The sequence below is a fragment of the Bipolaris maydis genome, assembly GCF_028858645.1.
Source record: "Bipolaris maydis strain C4 unplaced genomic scaffold PSV08scaffold_4, whole genome shotgun sequence".
Taxonomy (NCBI): domain Eukaryota; kingdom Fungi; phylum Ascomycota; class Dothideomycetes; order Pleosporales; family Pleosporaceae; genus Bipolaris; species Bipolaris maydis.
The window spans coordinates 1,350,894-1,370,527 of NW_027093860.1; the positions used below are offsets into that span (position 1 = coordinate 1,350,894).

The following is a 19,634-nucleotide window of genomic DNA, read 5'->3' on the forward strand; positions in this document are numbered from 1 at the left end:
GTGTGCAGTTCGTATGCACGATGCGCCAATGAGAATCTGCTGCGAGAAAAATTATGTCCCGGTTCTATGGCAGATCTTGGACAACATGGTTCGGCTGAACAAAGTGTGGTAATACGTCGCGTCATGAACACGACCTGCTTGTCAGCAGTTGCGGGAAGGGCCGCATGCAATGGTTTTTCGCTATCCTCTTTGACCATATGCGGTCGGTCAACCGAGCACAAACAACCTTTGTGGTATACTCATAGCGCAGTGTGTCAATGCACGACCACTGCAGGTGATGAGTAGATGAAAACGAAACAAAGACGTCTCTCAATGCTGTCATCAAAGGCGGACAAGTTGGGCCATTCGGGGTATGAGACGCACTCGCACATGCTGTGGCTTCTAGTTCCGTCCGCGTTCGAGGCAAGGTCACGGCCGAGGACTAGCAAACAACGAACAGAAATCCACCACGTCGCATCCACTGCTGCGCTGTTACAATGGCGACCGGTGGACAGCAGCCTTTGAGTTTTTCATCGTGCATACACATGTTGGCTAGCCCCCACATTGCGATAAAGACTCTATCATTCCGCTGACCACACTGGGGCTCCACAAACGTTGCATCAGCCGCTTGCCTGTGAGTGGAGCAGCGGATGCGTAGGTACAGATGGGCTGAAGTGCAGCCGTGTAAAGGACGAATAGAAGCAGAGCGAGTGCAAACTGCTGCGTCACTATGCTGCACGACGATTACACAGGCTGACAGAGGCTTTTGTTACCCGGCCAAGGAATGGTCGGGGCAGTCGGACCATAGTGTGTTGCCGCGGTCGAGAGCGTACACCGAGAGGCATCTGGTCGACAGTAGTGAGCGTGATAAGAGACGATAGCAAGCAGGCAGTACATGACGACGCTGGTGAGGCTAGACTGGATGAGGCGAAAAATACACGGCGTTAGTGCGATGGCAACGCGGCCGGCGGAAGAGGTTCTGGAATCCGCAAGGTCGTCTTGTCCACTTTGGTTCGCGGCGACAAGACAACACGCACATGCCTTTTCCAATCACAGCATGCCGGTCCCACCCTGCGATGATCGTAATTGCGCGGCCTTGCGTGGTCGGAGAGCCGACAGAGTGGCGGCTGTGGCAGTGCGGCTTGTTGTCGCAGTTGTCGATGCCATGGCCGAGATGGCGAGGCCTGTTGTCGGCGGCGACACGACCAGCTCGGCGGGTATAGCAGGCGGCTGCTTGGGTGCGGCCAAGGGCATGATGAATGGGGGGCGGAAGGGGATGCTTCAAGTCGTGATTCAGCAGTAGGCGGCCAAGGTGTCGGGCCAGGGCGGGCCAACTGTGCCTGAGCCAGGCACACCAATCACAGGCGGGGGCTCGGCGACGGGGCCGCACTGTCAGGGGTTGCATGTCCGGTGCAATTGGCCCCATGCAAATTAGCAACGGGGATGGTTGGCGGCACGCTAGCCTGTCAAGGTCAGCCAGGAGATGAGATGGAGCAGTCCGGATGGCGCTGCGTCTGGCCGCTTGCGTCCCTTTTCCTCCTCCTCTTCACCGCAACATATAACATACCCACGGTCCCTCTTTTCCCATTAGCCACATTCGCGCGTTCACTCATTCACGCCCGTCTTGGTCTTGCCTGCTTGCTCCCTTGCTTGCACGCTCAGTCATTCCTTTGCTAATCTTACCCACAATCCTTTATCGCTCCATCAGCACGCTCTGACACGCCGTTGAACGCCGTTACGACCTGTCTGCTCCATCAACACTCGCCTGCCGCATCATTACTCACAAACCCGTTGCAAAATGCGTTACTCTTCCGCCCTGGTGTTGAGCACCATTGTTGTTGGCCAAGCTGCCGCCGCCAACCTCCACAACCGTCACGCCAGCTTCCATGCTCGCCGTCAAGCGTGAGTAATCCCGCCAGCGCTCGCACATGGCCATTTCTAACTGTGCATAGTGAGGCCAAGCGCTCCGTTGATACCAGCAATGTCGACTGGAGCAAGGTCGCCTACGACCTGAGCGATGTCGACTGGAACAAGGTCTTCGCAACTCCTTCCCCAGCTCCCCAGCCATCAGCTGCGCCATCAGCTGAGCCTGTTGCCGAGGCCAAGCAAGTCGAGGCTGCCGTGGCTCCTACATACCCCTCGTCCTCCGCTCCCGCTGAGGAGACGAAGCCCACTCCCACCCCCACTTCTACTCCTACTCCTACTCCCAGCGCGGCTCCCGCCGACGACAAGAAGGACCCAATTGGCGATCTCCTCGACAATGTAGGCGACACCATCAATGACATTGTTGGAGACGCCTTGAACGGACTCCAGTCTATGATCACCAGCATCGGCGCAAAGACCGGAAAGAACCCCACGAGCAACCAGAACGGTATCTGGCTCGGCAACGACAGCAGCTGGATGGCCCAGTTCACCAACGACAACAACCAGGATGCCGTCCTCTTCTGCTGGAGGTCCAACGACTTCAAGAACATGTGCATCAACGAGATGCAGCCCGAGATCTCCGTTGGCCTCAAGTCTGGCGAGTCCGTCGACATTTCCTTCGAGGAGAACGCTTCTGCTGCTTGCGCACCCGTCTTCCCTGACACCAAGCTGGCCATGTTCGGTGGTGTTGACAACACATGGTTCGAGGTCACTTTCGGCTCAACTGGTGCTTTCGATATTTCTCGCAACGTCAACATGAACGGCAACAGCATCTCGGCCAAGGGCTCCAAGTGCACATCAGACATGAACACTTGCGTCTTCAAGTGCAAGAACGGCATGTCCACCTGCGAGAAGGGTACTGACTACGATCTCTTCAACTGCGACTCTGGCAACGGTGGTGGCGGCGGCTACGACCCAATCATGGCCGGTACCGGCGGTGGTTGCTCCATGGGCCAGAGCAGCGAAGTCATCAGGGTTGTCCTTTCATAAGCGGTGTCAACCCGATCTTTTTCGGCGTTGGTCATCTCTTCATGTTGGTTTGCATATTCCTCTTCGCCATATTCCCCCTTATTCCTTGCTACTTGGACACGACTCGTCACACAAGCAATCTTTTAGACACGGTTGTTTGGCGAGATACCCCATTCGCACTTTTGGGGGTACTGATAGCCTATCCATTAACGCTTCCCGTTCAGGCTCTCAGTGGTCCATGTCTATTTAGTAAATGTTTATTGTTAGTCTTACAATCCTATAAAAGTTCCAAAAAAAGAATCAACTTGCCTATCTTCTCATGTGTGATGCACTTCACAATCAGGACCGCCATTTTGTTTCGGCTAAGCGCCTGAGGCATGCACTTGCACTGCCTGCCGCCCGCCAATCCAACTGGCGACGCGAATCCCCTTGTCGATAGCCGCCTCGTCCTAATTTACCCACGGAGCAGGCAATTGTCCCGATGGAGGACTCGTTGCGATCCCAACAAGTCAACTCTCCCCATCTCGACCCACAGACCATAGCGAACAAAAGATAAAGGTAGGGGTACCCCGTAATAAGTCGTTCGCTCAGCTAAGCGATTGCGTTATCCTTCGTACCGTTGTTTCATCGCAACGTATACGATGACCGACCGACCAGGGGAGGTGGCCTATAGCGTTGAACAAAAAAATCATAAAACGGTGCAGAAAAAAACAGGCTGACGAACGCGCAACGCAACCAAAGTAACCAGCGAGCGAGCGAAACAAAGAAGAAGGAAGCGTTATGCGTAACCATAGCTATGCACCCCCCCTTGCGGCAGGTACACCAGCATAGCCATGCCTAGCCAATAAACTAGAAATTTGTGGGGTCACGTTCGGACATTGGAGCGAAAGCAGCGGCAGTGTGGGTTCCAGTCAATAAATAACAAAATAGGTGATGACGACGATAGGAGCTGGGGAAGAAGAAGGGGGGGCGGGAAGGTAACTACTTAGCACGGAGAGAACCAGGGGAAAGAGGGGTGGAAAGGCTCGCAACGTGGCTACTACTACTACTACCACTACTGCTAGTTACTTACTGAGTACGTATTTGTGCACAGACAAGAAACACATTTGAGCACAAGTAGGAAATGACGAGAGGCGCAGTTTCGGCCGCGCAATCTGACTGGATGGCGCCGAGCCCCGATGCTGCGAGTGGAAGATGTACTAGTAAGCTGCATCTGTGTGTACTTAATGTACACAATTGGTTGAATAAACAACAACAACAACAATAATACTAGCCCTGCTAAGTAGGCACGTGATAAAGGGTGAGGCGAACATCACTATATATCGTCAATGCCATCCTCCTATAGTAGCTCTAGTGGAAACCGGGGCAGAGAGCATTGCATCGTGTGACATTGTAGCACACAGGCAAGGCCATTCGTTTTTTTTGTTTTGTAATCCTGCATTGCTCAACGTGCGTACCGATGGATGGTTTCAATCTGGCGGCGGACAACCCCACACAAGACCACACCTTGGGTGACGATTATAGTATACCCCGAATGTCCGGATTTCAAGCCACTAGAACTGGATCAGAATATCATAAATCTACGAAAAAAATCAATACTCTTTGCTAGTATAAAAGGTAGTAGAAGGATTCTAGTTACTGTAGCCACACTAAGTAGATACCCATTGATCCGGCCGGTCTGGCTGCACCATATGGTGCAGCTAGCTCAGCCAAATCGCTAGGTTCCTAGAGTAGCTGGAGTTGCTAGAATTACTCTCCTACCTTCTATAGAAACAACAATATGAGGTTTCGTAGTTTTAGACTCGAACTTTCAACATTTCAGTCTTGATTTTAGTGGTGTTGAGTTCTAACCTTGAGGGTGTAATCATCGCCTGTGTGATACCCTTGGCAAGGAGAAACGACATCACGATAAAAGACAGGCTCCAATATGCGTCATCAAAACAAATCAACTCAGTTAGTGGCCACACTGTGCTCATAAATGCTTCATTCCAGAAAACACTACTATAGTTCAAGCAATATTCCACATGTACCATGAGCTGTGTCTAAACAATCTCTGATGCGAAATGCCCTTTCTGTACTCATACATTTGCTCACGAACTACATTTGTCTAGTTCGCATATGTGACTAAAATCGGGATATAACATGCAACTTTCATCGACGCCAGATTTGACCCTCTACAACTCATCGTGGTCCTTGGGGACATCGTCATCACCAGCGCTACCTGAAGAACCGTAGAGCTTGGAGGTGATGGGGTAGGCGACGTCGGAAAGCTTCTGGAACTGCTCGTCGAAGTCCTCAGCGGCAGCCTCACCAGCGTTGCTCTCGAGCCAGTCCTGGGTCTCCTTGACGGCTTCAAGGAGAGACTCCTTGTCGTCGTCCTCGATCTTGCCACCAAGACCCTCCTCGTCGTTGACCTGGTTCTTGAGGCTGTAGGCGTAGTTCTCGAGCTTGTTGCGGGCCTCGATGCGTTCGCGGGTAGCCTTGTCCTCCTCGGCGTACTTCTCGGCCTCCTCAACCATGCGGTCAATCTCCTCCTTGCTGAGACGGCCCTTGTCGTTGGTGATGGTGATGCTCTCACCCTTGCCAGTGCCCTTGTCAACAGCGCCGACCTTGAGGATACCGTTGGAGTCGAGCTCGAAAGTGACCTCAATCTGGGGAACACCACGGGGCGCGGGACTATGAAATGTTAGTTGCCACTTCCTTACGCTGAATCAGGATTGAAAACTTACGGAATGTTGGTGAGCTCGAACTTTCCGAGCTGGTTGTTGTCCTTCGTCATACTGCGCTCGCCTTCGAATACCTGGATCAAGACGACGGGCTGGTTGTCCGCAGCCGTGGAGAAGATCTGGCTCTTCTTGGTGGGGATGGTGGTACCACGCTTGATCAAGGTGGTCATGACACCGCCAGTGGTCTCGATACCGAGGGTAAGAGGGTTGACATCCATGAGAATGACACCGCTGGCGCGGTCCTCGCCGGAGAGAACACCACCCTGAACGGCGGCACCGTAAGCGACAGCCTCATCGGGGTTGACGTCCTTGCGAGCCTTCTTTCCGAAGAACTCCTCAAGCATGGACTGAACCTTGGGGATACGGGTAGAACCACCAACAAGGACAATGTCGTCAATGTCGCTCTTCTTCATCTTGGCGTCCTTGAGAACCTGCTCAACAGGCTTCAGGGTCTTCTTGAAAAGATCGTTGTTAAGCTCCTCGAACTTGGCGCGGGTAAGAGTCTCAGAGAAGTCCTTGCCCTTGAAGAAGGACTCGATTTCGATCTTGGTGGACTTTTGGGAAGAGAGAGTGCGCTTGGCCTTCTCAACCTCACGCTTGAGCTTACCCATGGTCTTAGCGTCCTTGGTGATGTCGACGTTGTTCTCCTTGTTGTACGTCTTGGCGAAGTAGTTAATAACACGGTTATCGAAGTCCTCACCACCGAGATGAGTATCACCGGCAGTAGCCTGGACCTCGAAAACGCCCTCCTCGATAGTGAGGATGGAGACATCGAAAGTACCACCACCAAGATCGTAGACGAGAACCTGGCGTTCACCTTGGTCGGTCTGCGAAAGTACGTTAGTCAATTGTTTGAAGTAGCAGATTGTGGTAGGATCTTACCTTGTCAAGACCGTAGGCGAGAGCGGCGGCGGTGGGCTCGTTGACCACACGGAGAACGTTGAGACCGGCGATAGTACCAGCGTCCTTGGTGGCGGCACGCTGAGCGTCGTTGAAGTATGCGGGGACAGTGACAACGGCGTTCTTGACAGGCTCACCGAGGTAGCTCTCAGCAACCTCCTTCATCTTACCGAGAACCATGGCGGAGACCTCCTCGGGGGTGAAGGTCTTCTCCTCGCCGTGAACCTCGACAGCGACATGGGGCTGGCTCTTCTTGTTGACAACCTTGAAGGGGAAGTGCTTGATGTCGTTCTGGACAGACTTGTCATTGTACTTTTGACCAATGAGACGTTTCTACTCTCTAATTAGTATAATGTGTTTCGGATGGCGGGGTATGGGGAATGCGTACGATATCAAAGATGGTTCGGTGGGGGTTGGAGGCGAACTGGTTCTTGGCGGCGTCTCCGACAAGGCGCTCCTCATCTGTGAAGGCGACCCAAGAAGGAGTGATACGGTTACCTGTAGAGGGAATTGGTTAGTTGGGAGCGTCTACGAGCAATTGGTAGTGGTGGGGCTTACCCTGGTCGTTGGCGATGATTTCAACTTGGCCGTTCTTCATGACACCAACGCAAGAGTACGTGGTTCCCAGATCGATACCAATAACGGGACCGGAGACGGCATTGCCGTCATCCTTTGCGGATTCATTGTCCTTGGCATGTGCTGTCTTAGCCAGCATCAGACCGCCGACAAGGACGAGGAGAAGGTAGAAGGCAATGGACCATGTCGAGCGCCTGCTCGCATTCCGTGAGCTGCGCGCCATTGTGGATGTGTATGGAGTAAGGTCTCTCGGAGACTATATGTGGCCTGGAGTGCCAGAAGCAAGTGCGGGCGTAACTCTCTGCGAGTTCGCAATGTGGTGGAGTAGACAAAGCTCTCCGGGTATCGTAAAGAAAGGAAACCAAAGGCAAGTTGGAATTGATCCTAAGGTGAGTGAAGAGAGAAGGAGAAGAGCGGTGGAGGGCTGCTGTTATATGCACGCCCAGTCGTGGAAGTATTTAGAAAGAACACCTTGCGATCTCGAAATACTAGCTCCGAAAGCGGACTAGCGCGTACACTGGACCATGGCGCTTTTGCCCCAGGCGCCCGCTACAGCCTCAATTTCATCCGTGTTTAATGCAACCTGTTACATGACACGTGTAATTTAGCGACAACGGCTTTCTGTGTAGCCTTGTCGACATTGTGGTATTGCAGTCTATGTGTGGTTGTGCGCCCACGAGCAACTTGAAGCGCATTGGAATGGGCAAGTAGCAGCTGCAGTGGCCCTACCGCCGGTCGTTATCTAGTCGCCGATACCCCTCCATCTAAGCGAATGCACTCCAGTCCTTTGGCCATTCTCGATATGCTTTTTTTTCTTTGGTGAAGCGGTGGACCAGATCGCGGGTGGCTAATATCGACTCATACATTACAAACACGTCGAAATTTCCGGCTTGTTCATCGGTGATTACCCAGGCTTTCTGTGGCGGCCAGCTCCAGGTGTCCTTTTACTCTAAATGTGGGGGTGCTTCCAAAACAGCCAAGCCGAAATTGACACTCGACCATCTACCAATTAACAGTCACCACATTGAAGGCTCCATACTCTTCTCTACCCAAATGCAACGTTTCCCTAATGCTAACGCCTAGTTGCCACCCATGCGCGTTGTTTAATCAGTTCGTGCTGCTGCCTATAGAGAGGCGCACGGCATTCCTGATATCGTACCATTGATAAATTCCTGTTTTGATTGCTTCAACGTGTTAATATACACCACGCAATTCAAGTTGTCGCGCGCCACTGCTGTACCCAAGATTCTAGAGTACACCAACGCAGTTTATGAATATGGTATACTTGTCAACTACTACGGCTTGGCCACCCCCAAATGGAGACCAACATTCTGGGAGTATCTCGACTAGTCCACACACTTCACAGCCTCGAGTTCACGGTACAATAGCATCTTTCGTGCTACACTACATGTCCACGTGACGCTGGCGGAGAATAGCAACCTTATCTCGCTGCACGGCGCAATCCCGTCACGCTGACGCGCCGAATCCGGCACTTTCCCTGCTAGGGTCGTCAGCTCTATTTCAATTACAATGTATCACTGCTGTCACAGTATGCTGTTTGTTTACCGTCACATGCTGAATCTACGCTTTTACAGTACGTATTCCCCACGAGCGACGACCAGTAGCACAGTAAGCGGTCGAATCCTACGTTTTGATTGGCCGATGACCTGTCACTGCGTCATAGACTCGCGTCGTTGCCAAACCCGGCTCTGACACTTCTGACACTGAACTTACTTGGAATCAAGTGCGACAGCACTCATTTCTGTATATAGCACAACTCAAAAGATGTATTCCGTTTTCTGTCTTGGAATACATAAACACTGTCTTGGCTCGCCTCCGCAGCAGTCCCCTTTAAGCATTCTGCTAACGTGTCATTGGATACATAGACTAAAAGCACCTTGGCAACATGTCTGACAAAGTCGTGGACCCTGCAGCAAGGGACAAATATCTCCTTCAAGGTACTCACACACAAAAAACCCTTTCATCGCCTCAAGGTGCCTAACAGTACTCAGTAACTGCGGGCCCATCTTACAACCCTTCGGAGCATGAACAAGTAGCAGTAAACAGTGCAGACCCAACCTATGTCGAAAGCGATCTCTTATCCGCTTGGATACGCGTTCGTATAAAGGACTACCATGGCTTACCTCGTGGTTCGCCAGCTTCACCGTCGTACTTCGACCACCCGCAACACACCTCGGATCGCTATTCCATCGCCTACTCTTTCATTCCCAAACAAGATATGCCTGGCTCTGACTTGGTCATGGGTTTTGACTACGGCCACTCAATCAGACATCAATTGCCCCCGGGTTTCCGGTACGCGATGAAAATTGCAACCAGCTTGCTTGACCCGGGCCTGTATTCTGACCCCTACTCCGACCAACCGTACCTGTACGGTCCAGCGCTATCAAGTTTCTTCGCTTTCCAAATTGGCGAAAATACAAGCGTTATGTCTCCGTCTGACCAACTCTCCCGACTCGAGCAAAACTCGGACAATGTCATTGAAGAAGGCGCGTATGGAAGTGGTGCTGAGATACGCAAGACACTAAACATGCCTTCTAAATGGAAGAAGAGGCGAAAATTCTTTCTCGATGCGAAGGCCCTCGCAGATTTCACGTTTGAGAAGGACAGAATGTACCATGTAGACTTCTTCAATCCCCACTTGGATTTTGCGAATTTCGCCTTGAGGTTACCAGGTTTCTCCATCAGTGTCGCACGGTACATAGATGAGAAGACACATCATCTAAGATATGTCTTGAGAAACCGCAAGACGGAAGAGGTGTTGCTGGTCGTGATTTTCAGACTACTGTATGGGAAGGAGTTACAGGCTACGCTAGAGCAGGAGAAGAACAACGGGAATATGTCCGCTGCGCCTGAGACGGTGACCAGTCAGTCAGGAGAAAACAGTACAGACCATGATGGGCAGACCAAGGTCACGCCTGTCGAGGAAGCCGAAAGAACAACTTCGCAGTCCCCACCAGCAACGACGGAACACAACGTGACCAAACCAGAGCCATCGGGGCCTATGGCAACGGAATCTTCGGCAACAAATTCTGAGTATGACAACAGAAATGGCCAAGGCTATACTGACCAAGCATCGACCGCGATGTCAAGCTTAACGAGCTCAGTGGTTGCGGTATATTCGGCATTGGGTTTTAAATACTCGTCCTCTTCAACCTCTGATTCCGAGGCATCAAACCGGAGTCGTTCACCACAACCTTCAGACCAATCCATGGAAGCAAAGATCGACGATATGGACAATGAGACAGTGGAGAAGTTCCTGCGGGATCAGACTAGTAACGTTTGAGGTGCTCCAACTGCCAATCATAGCCAAGATGGGTAGACCGTGTATTCTCTCCTCCCTACAATACACACAATTAACGTTTGGCGGTTTCCCATCAGGCAATTGGCATGGTATTCTTTCCGTCTTGAATGTGCTCAGCACATTTATACATTGGCGATGCGACCAAAGATGACAAATTCAAGCAATGCGGGGACGGCAAGCCCGCCCCATGAAAACAACGGGGATGCCACCCGTTTGAACTTTCTTACGCTATGCAGTATTAGGATCGTTGTTCAACACCTGTCAGTCTCAACGTTGCGCCTCAACAACTATGTTTCCTCTGCGCAAGAGGTACCATACTTGCACAAGATCAATGCCTTCAATGGTTGAACTGAAACCTATATCTCATAACACATGGACATAAAATTATGAACAGACCCGCGGAGGTGTTGTTATAGCAAAGAAGGTTGACTCCGCTTATGATGGGAAGTCAGTCAGTGACCCCTGCCTCGTGCCAGCCTAACAACGCACGTACCCCAAGCCCCACATCCATTTCGAAGGTCATGAAACCCGAAAGAAGACTCCTTGACACGCGCTTTGCACCGAGCATCCGTCCGAGGGCAACAATACACGGTTTCTTGACGCATTGGGTGGATCGCAATTAACTTCTACCAAGGCTGGGCTTCTTAGACCAAAGGCCAATACTTTGCACGCGGATAGGGCGAGCACCGGGGCTAAAATAGTCGGTGACCTCGTCAGCCTAATCGATCTGCGTTTCGGATACTCGAACTTCCATGGCACTAACACGGCTTTGTCGCGAAAGACTGCCCCAAGCACCCTCGCGTACACGCCTGTGATTTGCGGTAGGGTACCGACTCCATCGGCGTCAGTGTTCCCGTAGGCTTGCGGTTGTCAACGTTTCCAGTCCAGAGCATCTTGAGGCACTTTTAGTGGCGCGGATTCATGCGTTGCCGAACGATGACAACCCTTCTTTAGGGCTCTCACTATCCCGTTTTTTCTTTCCCTCGGTGGTAATCTACATGATTAACCTTTTTTCCCCCGGATACGAATTAACCCACCTTTCCTTTCTTACGTAGTCAGCGCTGTATTCGGTCCTTCCACAAAGATTGTCGGTCACGCAAAGATGATAAGCACCTGTTTGGATCTCGCACTTTTGTGCCACCCTGTGCTTGCACTCCTCACAATCCAACGGTCCAAGATGCAGACGCAGCAATCGTGGTGGCAGTACTTTCTGCTCAGTTTTCTGTCTTTACTCGCTATCCGCTATGCCAGTAGCGCCGATACACCATCGAATACCACTCTCGACGCAGTTGCCGCAATTACATGTCAATCGGAAGACCAACCAAACCCAATTGCATCAACATACCCAAACAACGCTACTGGAGTCCTCAACGGCACAGTCTCAATCGTCCCTATCCCATTGAATCTCGCACGCCAACTGATTCCCTCACAATACCGCATCTTGGAACATGCATACCGCCACCTCCTCCCCACATTCCCAAAAGACATGTACCCTGCCGTCGTCCAAGCTGTGCACGACCACGACATCCAATTCGCAGGCTTCAAAATCCCAGACTTCTCAGTAAGCTTGATCAAGACTATAGCTCATCCGACTATCACCTCTAACCTCCCAAACAGCGCGCAGGAATCGAATTCCCCTTCCTCGACCTCCTAGGCGACAACTCGACATCCTTCAAATGGGTACCCTCCCTCTTGATCTCTGCCGACAACGCCGGCGCGATCCAAGGAGCACAGGCTTACGGCACAACCACGTACCCTTCCACCTTTGACCCCACATGCAACTCCTACCGTTCCGTCCCCAACGCCCCAAACCCCGGCACCACGGCCTACAGCGGCCGCAGCACCGAGTCCGGGGCCGCGTGTACAGACACGCAATTCCACAGCACGACCGAGGCACCGTACCCGCTGGCCTTCTTCGTCAACGTCACGAATCAGATTATTTTTGCAAATGGCTCGTCGTGCGATAACATGATTCGTCTGTTTAACACGAGTTTGAGTACCGCGCCGAATCGCATCGAGAATGTAAAGGGATCTGTGCGTGCGAAGATGGAGCCGTTTAAGACGGAGCAGGTATGGGATGGTGTTTATGGGATCAGATTTGCGTCTGCGTTCATTGAGAATAATTATCTTCCGTGCGAAAACTTTCGGGGCTACGGAGCGTAGGTTTTCTGCAGGGATCTGGAAAGGAAAGGATTGAATTGGATTCGTCAATTCCCCTTACGACAAGGCTGTCGTTATGATATGAGGGAGTTCTGGGAACAACCGTTAATCTTTTTTTAAACGGTCAAGGGAAGAGTAATAGGTACACCTGATTTGCAGCTATTTTAGAGCATTGTAAATATGTAAACATGCAATACTATTACATACTTATTTATCATTTCGAGTCATTTTAAAAAAAAAGAGATAAATCTTCACATATTCTTCTACAATATCTATCAGCTGTTTATTTATTTCAGACCTAGCAGGCCCTTTAGTCTGAGTATCTTGCCCTGAATAATGCCTTTTAGGCCACCTACCCCCGTGGCTGGCACCTCGTCAACGCTCACAAAGCGCCTTACGAGCAGATTAAAAATGTTCCCAAAGCCCAATGCCATGACTGTACTGGTGAGGATGATGACGTTGTACGGCATACTGAAATCAGGGGTTGGCAGAGGAAGAAGTAACGAGGTTGTGCGGACGTAGATGCCCTTGTTATCGCCAGACGATGGTGACAGGACGCGGATGACAGCAGGAGCGACATCAAAGCCTCGGTTCGCATCTGGCGGGTACTCTGTGTACCGCAGAATGGCCTTTTCAAAGTCGTAGGTCAAGGTGAGCGTGGAGTCAGGTGGGATAACCATGCGTAGCTCGAGGTGAGTGCCTCGTTTGCGGTCGACTGCTGGTCGGTAGTATGTCTCTTTGATGGGTGTTTGATCCGTCGTGTCGACATGAGCGCGTAGTGTGTGTAGATACGGCTTCATGAACCAGGGCAGAGACTCTAGGTAAACGACCTCGACTGCTTGTTGTTTGGATGGGTTGCGAATGACTGTCTGGATGCTACCTCGCTCCTGACCATGACCATTGATGGATCTTGCAGCAAAAACGAGAGGATCTGGACGAACCAAGCCTGTCTTCATCTTCTGCTCAGGGAGAGCAAGGTCGAAATTCTGGCCTGTAGGAAGCTTGAAGCAGCGGAGAGTATCTGATGCTAGTTTTCTCTCCGTAAACTGGCCCTCTGTCTTCACTTCCATGATGCGTTCCGGCGGCATGTTGATACAAACATTGTGGGCCTCGTCGACGTTGTCATCTATCAGTGGACAGGCGCCCCGGAGCGGCCTTCCGAAAACTTCCTCGAGGGTCCAAGGAAGCTCAGTGCCCTTGTTAAAGGGATAGCAAGTATCATGCGCATTGTAGCCCTTGGACGTGTCGCATTCCATTTGCTCGATGGGAAGAGGACGTGGGATCGGATTATCTCTCGGGCGCTTCGCTCTCGCAATGTCCAAGACCATGTCCACGCTCTGCTCCATCTCTATGGAGCAAGTGGAGCTATCCTCGCTACATGTAGGGCGAACATCTACAGCCATGGTCTGGAATGCGGCATCAAACAGTTTGTGTCCATCAAGAAGACTGGAAACACCAGCCTTTCCTTTGCAGGGTAACAGTTTCAAGAAGGGAGTCAGGTTCTCAGTACAGACGACTTCATGAGGCAGTGTGCCGTGGAGCAGGTGCAGATTGGATGAATTGCCATGCTGGCCTTCCGGGTCAAAGGACATGACAGGGCGTATGGTTTTGGTGGCATCGATAAAGTTTATCGAGGCGCAGAAGAGGCCAGACAAGGCATTGGTGAGTTTCAGCCATCGGGCAAATGCTCTTGAGAAACGGTTAGCATGTGATGAATGTTGCGTGTGTACGGGACATACTCCTCCTCAGTCGCGGCCTCGACCCACGCCCACAGCTCGACGCCCGTGCCCCCTTCTCGTGCCCCGTTCCATGGCCGCTGTCCCCAATTGTCGGCATCCCATCTTCCCACGCTGAATCTCAAGTGCAGTTCCTTGGTATGCGCATGTTGTAGGATCTGGCCAAAGGAGCGCGGGAAATAGCGAAAGTTTTGTGCTTCAAAGGCAGCCGCGCTTTCGTTGCTGCGGAAGTTGAAAGAGGCCAGAAGGGTGTTCTGTGGCAGGGGCCGAAGGAGGAGACGCTCACTGTAGTCGGAGCCTGCCGACACAAGTGCAATCAAGGCATTGAACAACAGGAAGGTGAAAGACGAGAGCATGGCAGCATGGTAGCGCTCTCTACGCGGGCAGGATGGTGAGGGTGTTGAGGGTGGTGGTGATGACGGGCGCCCCACATGTGATTGGTCAGGCGCAGTCCATTGTAGACCAACCGTACTTGGCATTGCCGCGGTCGCAGCGTCGCGATTTCTTTTGACCGTCACCTCATCTCAAGCTCTCCTCCACATCACGACAACAGGAAACTAATACGAGACAGATTACATTATGGCTGCAGCAGAGACGCGTAGGCTGCTCGGTATGCAAATCCAATCGATCCTGAGAAAATATCAACCCTGACACACGATGTAGAGCAGCTCATGGGCGAACAGCTCATGAACGGAACCGACCAGCGCGCGCCTCAGCTCAGCATCACCGACCCCAAGGTCTGCCGCTCGTATCTAGTCGGAAACTGCCCGCACGATCTCTTCACCAACACCAAGAACGAACTGGGGCCCTGTCCCAAAGCCCACAATGAGGCGCTCAAGACCGAGTACCAGGAGGCCGACGCAGACCAGAAGCGCAGGTGGGGCTTCGAGTTTGACTACATGCGCGACATGCAGCATCACATTGACGCCTGTAATCGCAAGATAGATTCGGCCCAGCGCCGCTTAGAAAAGACGCCTGAAGAGATCCGGCAGACCAACGCTCTTGTCAGTAGCCTAGCCTGACCCCGTTGAGGAGTTTTTGAAATGTATACGCTAACAAGCTGGGCAGCTCAAAGCAATCAACGAACTCACAAAGTCCATCGAAGCCGGCATGCTGGAAATCAAGATAATGGGTGAGGAAGGCATGGTCAATATGGCGGTCCAGGAGTTCACAAAAGTCCGCTACAAGAAGGCCGAGAAGGAGGAGCGCGAGCGCGAACTACGGGCCCTTTCCGACACGGGCGGTCCTTCCGGGCACCAGAAACTCCAAGTGTGCGATGTATGCGGTGCCTACCTCAGCCGTCTGGACAACGATCGTCGGTTAGCAGACCATTTTTACGGAAAGATGCATCTTGGTTACGCTCAGATGCGCAAGTCGTACGAGGCGCTGTCCAAGGAACTCAAGGACCGTGCGCCGCCTCGCAACTCGTATGCTCCCTCTGGCGGTGACATGGATCGAGGCAGTGGAGGCGGATGGGGCGGTGGTGGTGGTGGCTACGGCGGAGGCGGCGGAGGCGGCGGCTACCGTGGCGGACGAGGAGGTCGTCGCGGCGGCAGAAGAGGAGGCTGGTAAAAGGAAAGAAAACGTTGTCTCCCTTGTGTCTTCGGCGTTAAGGTGTGTCGACTTGAGATTCCCAAAAAACTGGTGCAGCTTACCACAGTATATTTTTTTTTGATTGGTTCTTGTTTTTTTTTTGGGGGGGGGGGGGGGGGGGTGGGGAATGGGCAGAGAGACGCAAAAGAGAATGGAAATAAAAACACCAAAACTACCGCGACTCTTTTTTTAGGGTAGTTAGGGCTGTACAAACAGGTTTAGCGACGTTTTATCGATGGTCCCTTGTCCCAGGGGAGCCCTCGCTTGAGCTTTATCAATCTCCTCGAATTACTTGTACGCTTCTTCTTCTTTTTTTTTTACTCTCTCTACTCCAGATGCAAACTTGATATCCTTCTAACCGTCATTCAAGGAATCACTTTGAGCGACTTGCCGGACCCCTTTTATACTGGATGCAAAGTCATGCAATCCGTTGTGCATTGTCACAGGTGCGTGCCTTCTGTTGTTCCCTTGTGACTTGCTTTCCTTGAAATAACCATCCAACTTTTTTTTTTATTTCAGCTGCAATAATCTATACAAGGACAAGTATCCACGTGTTGTCGTAGTAAGCATGGCAAGTCGAGGCCTTTGGCCATTCACCAGGCTCTGATTACTTCAAGAGTTATGCAGTTAGATCACTTCTGCGCACTTGGTCGATGTTGTGATTCCCCTGCCCTCATAGAAAAGGATAGTTTCCATATTATCCTTGAATCTTGAATCCCTAGGCTATTCGATGTTCAAGTAAATGAAAAAAAAATCGATATCCCTCATTCTTTTTAAACACCCCCCGTTCTTTCAAGTTAAAACTCGACGCCTTGTCATATGGATTTATTTTTTTTTCTCTTTCGTAAAACTACACTTCAAAAATGGGAATCCAACCTCCACCCCAACCCTACTCCTCCCCATGCTCATCATCAAACCCCAACCCATCCACATGCCCCAAAAACTCCAGATTCCCCTCTCCTGCCATGAGGGCATCAACGTCAATCCCACCGCTGGTAAGATACCTCGTACTAACGCCCGTATTAATCCTCTGGCTGAGCAACGCCTTCAACTCAGCACGCAGCGCCTGCATCTCAGCTTTCGTCATCTGACTCGCCTCTCTCTCCTTCTTCTTGCGACCGGCACCGCGGCCGCGTTTCCCTCTGGCTTCCTTGTCGAACTCTTCGCTGTCGTAATCGACGCCGAGGTCCTCGGCGGCCTGGCGGAGGACATCGTCGCCGCTATTTTTCTTTTCCTTGGCGATGACGGTGTCGGCGAGGCGCTTGGAGATTGTGGCACGGGGTTTAAGGCGGGATACGATGCGGCGGTCGATGTCGAGGGTGCGAATGAAGAAGGATGTGTTTTTGGTCTTTGGGGCCGAGGCCGCGCGAGCGTGCACTTTGGCGATTAGACGCCGCACGCCGGCTACTTCCTCGGGCGCGCAGATGAGGATGCTGGCGCCTGAGGCGTCGGCGCGTGCTGTGCGGCCGGAGCGGTGCACGTAGGTGTCGGCTGCGCGGGGGAGGTGGTAGTGGATTACGAGTTCGACTTTGGGGATGTCGAGACCTCGGGCGGCGACGTCGGTGGCGACTAAGATGGATCCTGGTCGTTCTTTGAATCGTTCGATTGAGCGTAGACGAGCTTTTTGGGGCATATTGGAATGAAGTGGGAGGGCGGGAAGGTTCAAGTTGGTCAAGAACGGCGTTATGCGTCGGACGGCTGAGATGGAGTTTGTGAAGACGAGGGCGCGCTTCTTGGTATAGAACATGAGAAGTGAGTATAGATATAGATCTTTTTCCGGCCCGGCACATTCGATAAGACCTTCCTGGAGCTTGCTGGCCATTTGTGAAGTCGGGTTAGTGTCGATGAACTTGGGCTTCTCTTCACGGAATCGAAGCTTCTTCAAGAGATACTCCATGGACTGCTGTTGGTTCATCTGATCACCACCAAATTTAGCCTTGCCAGCAAGTTTTCTCTGCAGGTCCTTTCCAAAGGTCGCTGAGAAGACGAGTGTCTGGCGGTTGGCTTCGGGTGTTTCTTCTGGCTCTGCATTTTCGTCTACCTCATCGTCAGGCTCGAGTACCTTGAGGATGTCATCCATCTCCTTAAAGTGGCCCTGGCTCAACAGACGATCGGCCTCGTCGACTACCAAGAACTTGATTTGCTTGAACTTTGCTAGCAAGCCTTGGCCACTGCTGATGACTTCCCATAGTCGTCCTGGGGTTCCCACAACTATGTCTGCCTTTTCCAGCTGCCTACGCTGCTTCTGCACGGACAAACCACCCGTGATGGATGCAATGTATGGAGAGTCAAATTCACCCTTTGCACAAAGCTTAACCAGATGTTCATTGATCTGATGAGCAAGTTCTCGAGTTGGTGCGATGATGAGGGCCAGCGGAACCTTGTCTTTGGTGTCTTTTGATGCTGCACGACGGGTAAGATATGACTCTATAATGGGAATACCAAAGGCAAGCGTCTTTCCTGAACCGGTTGAGGCCTTTCCAATAACATCCCTGCCAGCTATAATCTCAGGTATAGTCGACGCTTGAATGTCGGTCGGCTCAGAAAACTTGAGCTTCGCCAATGCTCCGAGCATTTCCTCGGACAGGTCCAACTTTGCCCAAGCAGATACGTCTTCTTCGTCACTGTCGTCCATTGGTTGGTTTGCAAGTATTTCGAAGGCGCCAGGGCCAAAATTTTCGCCGTCGTCAGCACCTTCTGCGTCGAATTGGTCGTCGTCGTCGTCATCATAATCATCATCATCATCCTTTTCGTCGTCGTCCGCTTTGTCTTGTCCATTTGACTTGGCTGTTTGCTCATTTGTCTTTTTCTCCTCCTGCTTCTTCAATTTCTCTTCCTTAAGCCTCTTCCTTTTCTCCTTCTTAGTCTCCTTCCTTGTTTCAGACTCTCCGTTCGTCGCAAGTGTGGGCGCTTCGGTCTCGACTTCTTCATCGCTAAAGCCTTGCCATTCCAACTCCTCATCTTCTCCCTGTCCTTCGGGCCCCTTGTCCTCGTCTTCTTCAGACTCCTTGTCCTGGTCTTTCTCGGCCTCTTGGTTCTCACCGAAGGTTATCCTCTCAAGACGCCGAGCCTCGTCTTCCTCGCGCTGCCACGCCTCCTCAACATCACGCGCAACTTCGTCTTCTGTCTTTGTAGTTTCGAAATGGAAGGTGCCAGTAACAGGATCCTTTACAATTTCAACATCGTCGATTTCTTCGAGTCCGTAGAAGCCTTCGGTGTCCTCGAAGCGATCAGGCATGGAAACAGCCTTCCATCCTAGCTCGTTGAGCTGCACTCTCCGTTTCGTCTTGGTAGGTAGAGGTTTAGGAAAGTCATCGACCTTCTGGCGTTTGTGCGCCTTGTGCGCCGCCTTCTTCGGGGCAGCATGGGCGCGTTTCATTGTAGCGCGGGGTTGCGATTGGAAATGTGTGTACGCGAGGGTCGAAGCATGCGATGGTCTCTGGAAACTTTTTTTTGGAGAACTGTCGGCGTTCGGGAGTCCGCCGCCCCACTTCGCCCTGCAGACTGTCTAGCCCGCACTTCACGTGCGACTCACTCCCGCATTGACTAAATTACGACCAGATTTGGGCAGCGGGAAAATACAAGGAGAAAGAGTAGGACCAGACCGCCAGGTACTTGTCTAGTAATTGTATCACAGACGGCAATTGTCTTGCATCGAAGGCCTCCAAGTTACCGAGACAGCGGACAAGCAAATTCAAAAAAACTGTACCACCAGTCATACAGACTGACTCGAAAATTCTCCAAGGAGGG

At 51.9% G+C, this 19,634-nt stretch overlaps 8 protein-coding genes across 8 annotated transcripts; 5 read left to right on the forward strand and 3 right to left on the reverse strand.

Annotated features, from left to right (window-relative positions):
• The first annotated feature begins 1,527 nt into the window (after positions 1–1,527).
• On the forward strand, positions 1,528–3,171 carry PSV08DRAFT_400537 (uncharacterized protein). Its single transcript, XM_014224090.2, has 2 exons — positions 1,528–1,881; positions 1,932–3,171. The coding sequence occupies exons 1-2, from the start codon at positions 1,778–1,780 to the stop codon at positions 2,890–2,892; spliced, it is 1,065 nt and encodes a 354-aa protein (XP_014079565.1). The 5' UTR covers positions 1,528–1,777; the 3' UTR covers positions 2,893–3,171.
• On the forward strand, positions 2,930–3,159 carry PSV08DRAFT_283355 (uncharacterized protein; the record flags this gene model as incomplete). The annotated part of the gene is made up of 1 exon (XM_066092570.1): positions 2,930–3,159. A coding segment is annotated over exon 1 (188 nt), but the record flags the coding sequence as incomplete, so codon positions are not given.
• A 1,637-nt stretch (positions 3,172–4,808) lies between the features above and the next one.
• On the reverse strand, positions 4,809–7,309 carry PSV08DRAFT_360769 (heat shock protein 70 family). The gene is made up of 5 exons (XM_014224092.1): positions 7,056–7,309; positions 6,886–6,995; positions 6,480–6,830; positions 5,601–6,424; positions 4,809–5,547 (listed from the first exon to the last, which is right to left on the reverse strand). The coding sequence occupies exons 1-5, from the start codon at positions 7,294–7,296 to the stop codon at positions 5,046–5,048; spliced, it is 2,028 nt and encodes a 675-aa protein (XP_014079567.1). The 5' UTR covers positions 7,297–7,309; the 3' UTR covers positions 4,809–5,045.
• A 1,670-nt stretch (positions 7,310–8,979) lies between these two features.
• On the forward strand, positions 8,980–10,377 carry PSV08DRAFT_387534 (uncharacterized protein; the record flags this gene model as incomplete). The annotated part of the gene is made up of 2 exons (XM_014224093.1): positions 8,980–9,031; positions 9,086–10,377. The coding sequence occupies 2 exons, from the start codon at positions 8,980–8,982 to the stop codon at positions 10,375–10,377; spliced, it is 1,344 nt and encodes a 447-aa protein (XP_014079568.1).
• A 1,195-nt stretch (positions 10,378–11,572) lies between these two features.
• Positions 11,573–12,558, forward strand: PSV08DRAFT_245744 (uncharacterized protein; the record flags this gene model as incomplete). Its single annotated transcript, XM_014224094.1, has 2 exons — positions 11,573–11,956; positions 12,013–12,558. 2 exons carry the CDS (start codon positions 11,573–11,575, stop codon positions 12,556–12,558), a joined length of 930 nt encoding a protein of 309 aa, XP_014079569.1.
• Positions 12,559–12,842: 284 nt separating this feature from the next.
• Positions 12,843–14,647, reverse strand: PSV08DRAFT_369733 (GPI transamidase component PIG-T; the record flags this gene model as incomplete). Its single annotated transcript, XM_014224095.2, has 2 exons — positions 12,843–14,244; positions 14,295–14,647. The coding sequence occupies 2 exons, from the start codon at positions 14,645–14,647 to the stop codon at positions 12,843–12,845; spliced, it is 1,755 nt and encodes a 584-aa protein (XP_014079570.1).
• A 142-nt stretch (positions 14,648–14,789) lies between these two features.
• PSV08DRAFT_387543 (uncharacterized protein) lies at positions 14,790–15,973 on the forward strand. Its single transcript, XM_014224096.2, has 3 exons — positions 14,790–14,901; positions 14,955–15,295; positions 15,360–15,973. The coding sequence occupies exons 1-3, from the start codon at positions 14,871–14,873 to the stop codon at positions 15,861–15,863; spliced, it is 876 nt and encodes a 291-aa protein (XP_014079571.1). The 5' UTR covers positions 14,790–14,870; the 3' UTR covers positions 15,864–15,973.
• Positions 15,974–16,762: 789 nt separating this feature from the next.
• Positions 16,763–19,263, reverse strand: PSV08DRAFT_198974 (P-loop containing nucleoside triphosphate hydrolase protein; the record flags this gene model as incomplete). The annotated part of the gene is made up of 2 exons (XM_014224097.2): positions 16,763–18,508; positions 18,770–19,263. The coding sequence occupies 2 exons, from the start codon at positions 19,261–19,263 to the stop codon at positions 16,774–16,776; spliced, it is 2,229 nt and encodes a 742-aa protein (XP_014079572.1). The 3' UTR covers positions 16,763–16,773.
• Positions 19,264–19,634: the final 371 nt, after the last annotated feature.